Source organism: Nerophis lumbriciformis, linkage group LG27, assembly GCF_033978685.3.
Source record: "Nerophis lumbriciformis linkage group LG27, RoL_Nlum_v2.1, whole genome shotgun sequence".
Lineage (NCBI taxonomy): Eukaryota > Metazoa > Chordata > Actinopteri > Syngnathiformes > Syngnathidae > Nerophis > Nerophis lumbriciformis.
In genome coordinates this window covers 1,322,501-1,330,000 of record NC_084574.2, presented here as the reverse complement: position 1 = coordinate 1,330,000, position 7,500 = coordinate 1,322,501, and the positions used below count along the sequence as shown (strand labels likewise).

Here is a 7,500-nt window from a genome sequence, read left to right as displayed (position 1 = left end):
ATTTATTTATATATTTTTATTTATTTTATACATATATTATTTATATATATTCATTTATTTATACATGCACCTTATTGCTTTTTTATCCTGCACTACCATGAGCTTATGTAACGAAATTTCGTTCTTATCTGTGCTGTAAAGTTCAAATTTGAATGACAATAAAAAGGAAGTCTAAGTATAATATATAAAAGCATATATAATAACCAAAAAAATCTAATTTTAACATGCAGTATGAAAAAAAAAAAGATACATATAGTATATATAATAGTACTTTGTTTAAGCCAAATAATCACTGTCGGAGGCAGATATTTACATATATCCGAACTTAAGTTGTACTTCTTTCATTTCTTAGTCATATTTGAAAACAGCTCGTGTTTTCCATTTCTTCTCTTGATGCTCTGTCATCAAATATACTGTGTGTGTTAACCTTGAGTTCTTTGGAATGTGTTTTGACTAGCATTTGTTTTGTCTACAGAGATGGGACGAGAGAGAGAGGGTGGTGGGATCGGGAAGACAGACCATTTTGGGAGGCGCAATAGAATGTTCTAGGGTTAGACTGGTCTCAATCAATGTATACTGGCAAAGCTTTGAGAATATACAACAAAATACCTATTCTGTCTCTGGTGGTTTTTCAACTCAGCTTTAAGTGTCGGAAAGAACTTGGGAGCGAATTGTGACTTGAATTCCCTGGGAGGAACAACTGGCCCAAAACGCAACATCACTTAAATAAATGTTTGAACTTTGTGTAATGTTAGTGTTCAAAAATATTAAATATACTAGTTAGATAAAACCTCTGCCTCGTTTTTAATGAATACTTCGGCCTACTACGTTACTGCCTTTTAATGTTGATCATTCTGGCTGTACTTGGAGAGCTATAAATTAAAACAATTCAAATAAAGTACTATCCATTTATCTATCTGAGAGTTTTCTGAAGTAGTATGACTGTAATAGTACACCAAATAATAACCAAAAACTATCTTGGAATTTGATCCCACCATATTTTTTTTTTCAAATGAAAAAAATAAGAAAATATTTAACCGGCCAAAAATTAACCCTAAAAGCTTCTGCATGATTAAAATGCGACGCTTCTTCGATGACGAGCCACTGCTTGGAGTGTGAGCGATACAGAAGGTGTGTTTCTACTACGTCATAAATATACGGTTATATTACTGTGGATGATCAACCTTGGCCGAGTCGCTGATGTTGTCCCAGTAAGGACTGGGATAGTCCAGTCGTCCCAGGAGAATCTGCTCAAAGAGCTCCTCCTGCTGGTTGCTCTCACTATCACACAGACAAAAAGACATCAACATGCGTCTAACAAATATTCTAATAACTTTGACAAACTACTGAAAATATGAAGGTGCTCTTGCTATAACTGCTGATATTATATTTATCTTCTTGCTGCTGCCGAACACCAACTGACCTTCTGAAAGGAGGGAACCCACACAGGAGGATGTAAGCGATGACGCCCGCAGCCCAGATGTCCACTTTTACACCGTACCTGGACAAGAGAGGACAGTTGTTACACACACATTCTTGTATTTGTTACCTTCTTGACACCTCCGGAAAATGCCTCCCTCTTTAGGACCACCTTTCTGGATGTATAAATGTTTGTATTTACAACATTTAATATATATATATATATATATATACTATGCAAATATAAAAAAGGTAAGCTTTTAGTTCATTTGTTTTTTTGGTAATTGTTTTTTAATCATTATTTACTTCAAAGTTATTACAGTATGCCTCTATATACACATTTATTAGGGCCCGCATGGCCCATTGTAAAAGGAATCCCAACGGGAGTCCTTTTACAATGGGACATAAGGACCTATTGTTTTTCTAAGGTTTTATTATTATTCCGCCGCCTCTTTGAGCACTAATTTGACCCACTTAACATGCTTCAAAACTCACCATATTTGACCCACACATCATGACCTGCGAAAATTGTCTTTTAATAAAAAAACCGAACTCCAAAACTCAAAATTGCGCTCTAGCGTCCCCTAGAAAGAAAACTGCTTATAACCCCCAGTACGAATGTTGTAGAGACATGAAACAAAAACCTCTATGTAGGGCTCACTTAGCCCTACTTTTCATTAATTAATTTCCTCGGGCAAAAATCAACAGGAAGTTGGCAATTCCCCCTTCAAGACAAAAATGTACTAAAAACAGTCACTTTTGCCTCTTTGAGCTGTAATTTGACCCCCTTAACATGCTTCAAAACTCACTGAACTGAACACACACATCAGGACTAGCAGAAATTGCGATCTAATAAAAAAACCTAACCCCAAATTTAAAAATTGCGCTCTAGAGCAATTTTTGAATAAAACGGAGAAAAAACTGCTCCTCGGAAGAAAAAAATGACAAAACTGCCTGTAACTCCCACTGGGAAGGTCGGAGAGACATGAAACAAAAACCTCAATGTAGGTCTCACTTAGAACTGCATTTCATAAATTGACAACCCCCAGCAAAAATCAACAGGAAGTTTGCTATTCCCCCTTCAAAACAAAATTTTTGTAAAAACCGGTCACCTTTCTTCAAACATTATCTCCTCTGAGCGCGTTTGTTGTTTCAGCTTCAAACTAACACAGGAGAGAGATTGAACCCTTCTGATTAAAAGTTGGCGAAAGAGTTTTGATACCTGCTCCGGTTTTGATTTTATGACCCTTCAAAGAACCGCTACGCTGATGCTGCTGCGCTGCTGTTTTTTTTTAAGATGGCTGCTTAAAAGCAGGAAGCACCAACGTGCCCACACAATGCAGACAAGGTAGGTACACTAGACAAAAGTCTTGGGACACTTCAGACTAAAAGTAGACAAAAGTATTGGGACATTTAGGACTAGCACCTGCCAAATACGTGGGCCCGAACAACGCTGCTTGCAGCTTTAATTCTTTATTATTATTATACCGACCGCCTCTTTGAGCTGTAATTTGACCCACTTAACATGCTTCAAAACTCACCATATTTGACCCACACATCAGGACCTGCGAAAATTGCCTTTTAATAAAAAAACCGAACCCCAAAACTCAAAATTGCTCTCTAGCGCCCCCTAGGAAAAAATAAACTAGACTGCCTGTAACTCCCACTAGGAAGGTCGGAGAAACATGAAACAAAAACCTCTATGTAGGTCTGACCCAGATCTAGATTTCATAATAGTACTTTCTCGGGCTAAAATCAACAGGAAGTTGGCAATTCCCCCTTCAAGACAAAAAAGTACTAAAAACAGTCACTTTTGCCTCTTTGAGATGTAATTTGACCCCCTTTAACATGCTTCAAAACTCACCAAACTGAACGCACACATCAGGACTGGCAAACATTGCGATCTTAAAAAAAAAACCTAACCCCAAATCTCAAAATTGCGCTCTACTGCAATTTTTTAATAAAACGCAAAAAAAACAGCTCCTCGGAAGAAAAAAATGACATAGCTGCCTGTAACTCCCACTGGGAAGGTCGGAGAGACATGAAACAAAAACTTCTATGTAGGTCTCACTTAGAACTGCATTTCATAAATTGACAACCCCCAGCAAAAATCAACAGGAAGTTTGCTATTCCCCCTTCAAAACAAAATATTTGTAAAAACCGGTCACTTCTCTTCAAACATTATCTCCTCTGAGCGCGTTTGTCGTATCAGCTTCAAAATAACACAGGAGAGAGATTGAACCCTTCCAAATAAAAGTTATCGAAATAATTTTTCTAACTGCTCCGGTTTTGATTTTATGAGCCTTCAAAGAACCGCTGCGCTGATGCGCGTCGCATTTTAATCACGCAGGAGCTTTTAGGGTTCATTTTTGGCCGGTTAAATATTTTCTAAAAATATGGTGGGATCAAGACTAAAAGTAGACAAAAGTATTGGGACACTTACGACTAAAAGTAGACAACAGTATTGGGAAACTTAGGACTACCACTGGACAAAAGTATTGGGACACTTACACTGAACAAAAGTATTGGGACACTTGTAGCTAAAACTTGACAAAAGTATTGGGATACTTAGGACTAAACGTAGACAACAGTATTGGGAAACTTTGGACTACCACTGGACAAAAGTATTGGGACACTTACATTGGAAAAAAGTATTGGGACACTTGGGACTACAACTTGACAAAAGTATTGGGACACTTAGGACTACCACTTGACAAAAGTATTGGGACACCTACATTGGACAAAAGTATTGGGACACTTAGGACTACATTTTGACAAAAGTATTGGGACACTTCGGATTACCACTGGACAAAAGTATTGGGACACTTAGGACTACAACTGGACAAAAGTATTGGGACACTTACGACGAAAACTGGACAAAAGTATTGGGACACTTACGACGAAAACTGGACAAAAGTATTGGGCCACTTCGCACTAAAAGTAGACTAAAGTATTGGGACACTTAGGACTACCACTGGACAAAAGTATTGGGACACTTACACTGGACACAAGTATTGGGACACTTGGGACTAAAACTTGACAAAAGTATTGGGACACTTAGGACTAGTTATCATTATAATTGTACTTGTTTTGGAAAGTCTTGACAAGCCACATTTTCTTGTTCTATTGGCAGATAATTCTGCTTAGTTCAAATTAAATACGCCTCATTTTTGTATTTTTTTCTTCTTGTTTTTGAACACTGACTTTTTGCAGTGCACTGACATAATATCAGAGAAAAATACTAATAACACAGATTTGTTTTTAAACGTGCATATTATAGGATGACATCCCATTGACCACACCCCTAGCCCCGCACCCACCGCCACAAGTATATTGGCAAGCTGTAATGTGACCTTTGAACTGAGACAAGACGAGAGAAAAGGTCTCACCCAGATTCCGCGATGATTTCCGGCGCCACGTACGTTGGCGTCCCACACACGGTATACAGAGGACCTTCCACCACGGTGGCGAGACCGAAGTCCCCCAGTTTGAGAGACTTGGTGCCATCGGGATACTCCGACACCTGTCAGGAGATGTACTTTGGTCACCTTTGGATCGGAACCACACCTGTGCGTGTAACGACCGAGACCCACCAGCAGGTTTTCCGGCTTGATGTCTCTGTGCACCACGTTCATGTCGTGCAGGTACTTGAGGGCGGCGGCCAGGTTGCGCACCATGACGCTGGCGCTTCTCTCCGTGTACTTGGCCGACGACGTGATGGCGTCGAATAGGTCGCCGCCCTGCGACACGGCAGTTACACACACTTATATGTGGCTGGTGAAAGGACTTACATTAAATGATGGATAAAATCAAACAAACAATGTCCTTTTAATAACGTAAGCCTGAACTAAAGTACAAACTGACAAAAAACATTATCATCAAACATAAACACACATCATAATTTAAATTGAACATTATTTTGTAATAAAGTACACAATAACAAATGATTAATAGAGGATAAATATTAGATAGTCATGTCGTACATGTTGAAACATTCTATAACGTAAGGCTGGGCGATATATGGAATATACTTGATATATCGCGGGTTTGTGTCAGAATTGATCTATCTAAATTATCACAATACTTTGTGTTGAAATGAGTTCCTAGCCAGAAGACAAAAGCTGTCTTTGAAACCTACCAAGAAGAAGGCTCGTAACACTCCACTGTGTAAGGGGGAAAGCCACATAAAGGGCTTTCTGTTTTCTCTCATGTATTGTAATCAACAGAAAGATATTGTTCTAACCCAAGGACTTCAAAGCGGACAGTTGGCAGGATCTGCCCAATTTCCAGACAAACTCTTTTTGAACTATTTTATGAACATCTTTTTGAAGTATTTTACGAACTCTTTTTGAACTATTTTACAAACTCTTTTTGAACTATTTTACGAACTATTTTTGAACTATTTTATGGACCTCTTTTTGAACTATTTTACGAAAAATTTTTTTTACTATTTTACGAACTCTTTTCTAAACTATTTTTACGAACTCTTTTTGAACTATTTTATGGACCTCTTTTTGACTATTTTACGAACTCTTTTTGAACTGACCTTTTCTGTGAATTGTTTACGACCTTTTCTTTGAACTTTTTGCGACCTTTGTCCTTTGGAAACAGCGGTGGCCATGTGGTCGGGGAGGGTCCAAAATAAAAGAAGGAGACGTGCAATCTTTTGGCAGAGCGTGCTGAGATACCGTGCAAGGGTACGGGGTACAGACGACTCTCCTCAATATTGAGTCCAAATTGAATTCTGTCTCTGTTTAATTCTTTGCCTCTTGTCTTGTTTAATAGATGTCATCAGTGTTTGAACCTGACATCTTCGTCCCTGTGCGATATAGAAAATGACTATATGGTGATATTGGAGTATACGTTCTCACGCAGTTGCTTTTAGCTGCGGGCATTACACTACACTCACTCTTTCTTGTCTCTCCTTCTCACAGAGACCTTCTTACATACGTCACATACTGTCGCGCGTGCAACGTCATAGGTAGCGGCATGGGTAACGTTAGCTGTGATGCTAGCGGAGAGGTGCGAGTGGTAATACGAGAGAAAGAAGGTGCAAATCTGGTAACAAATGAAGGAAGAATAATTAATTCCCAAGAAAAACAGCACGGGGTCCATCGTCTGGCGGTGGTTTGGCTTCAAGCGGGAAGATGTTGAACAGACAACCGTAATATGTCAAGTATGCGGCAAAAGCGTTGCTACAAAAAGTAGCAGCACTGCTAATTTGTAGCCTCATTTGAAAATGGCAGCTTTACTATATTATATATGTTTTTGGGCCTGATTTAAGTACGACTTACAGTATTTGCCTTATTTTGTGTTAATATGTTGTGGCGAAAAAGACAGCGGGACTTCCGTTTCTTCCGTGTTAACCGTAACTTCCGATGTCATGGCGATGAAGCCATTGTTTACTTTCATGTCAAGTAAAACTGTTGATGCACCACATTTCTTACTCCCGCCTCATCAACTTGGAAAATGTAGCAAGCTAAGCTACAAGTTACTTTCGATTAAATGGTAAATGGGTTGTACTTGTATAGCGCTTTTCTACCTTCAAGGTACTCAAAGCGCTTTGACACTAATTCTTAGGGATGTAACGGTACGTGGATTTGTATTGAACCGTTTCGGTACGGGGGTTCAGAGGTGAACCAAATGAGTTTCCACACGAACATATTAAGTAGATTCCTTCTGCCTCTGTCTCTGTCAGTCCTCTACACAGCACCCAGCATTGTCCCACCCACACAACCATCTGATTGGTTACATACAGAGCGGTAACAGCCAATCAGCAGTGCGTATTCAGTAGTCAGTGCTTAGCGTTTAGCAGGTAATCATCAGGCTGCGGACTCTCCCCAAATGATAATAAACACCTCCCAGTCAACTACTAGTAACATCACTATGAGCCCGTTGACCTTCTCGAACTATAAAAGGCAGCTCAGCTCGCTCGCAGTCCTGGCTTGAGGTGAAGGCTAATTCGCTTTTAGCGTAACGTTAGCTCATTTTGCGGTGTGTGTGTATGTGTTACGGACAGCAAAGCCCTGTCTGTCTGTTATTTCACTTGACCTTTTTCTGTGTTGATTGAGCTGTGTTGAA

General features: G+C 39.3%; 1 protein-coding gene across 2 annotated transcripts in view; it reads right to left on the bottom strand.

Moving 5' to 3' along the window:
- Positions 1 to 7,500, bottom strand: part of dclk2a (doublecortin-like kinase 2a) — an 88,212-nt gene that overhangs the window by 8,453 nt on the left and 72,259 nt on the right. For both annotated transcript variants that reach the window (XM_072916337.1, XM_072916336.1), the window contains exons 11-14: positions 5,013 to 5,159; positions 4,809 to 4,942; positions 1,424 to 1,501; positions 1,185 to 1,281 (exon numbers count right to left, since the gene is read on the bottom strand). In XM_072916337.1, the coding sequence (XP_072772438.1) occupies positions 1,185 to 1,281; positions 1,424 to 1,501; positions 4,809 to 4,942; positions 5,013 to 5,159 (456 nt within the window). The remainder of the gene's footprint in view (positions 1 to 1,184; positions 1,282 to 1,423; positions 1,502 to 4,808; positions 4,943 to 5,012; positions 5,160 to 7,500) is intronic.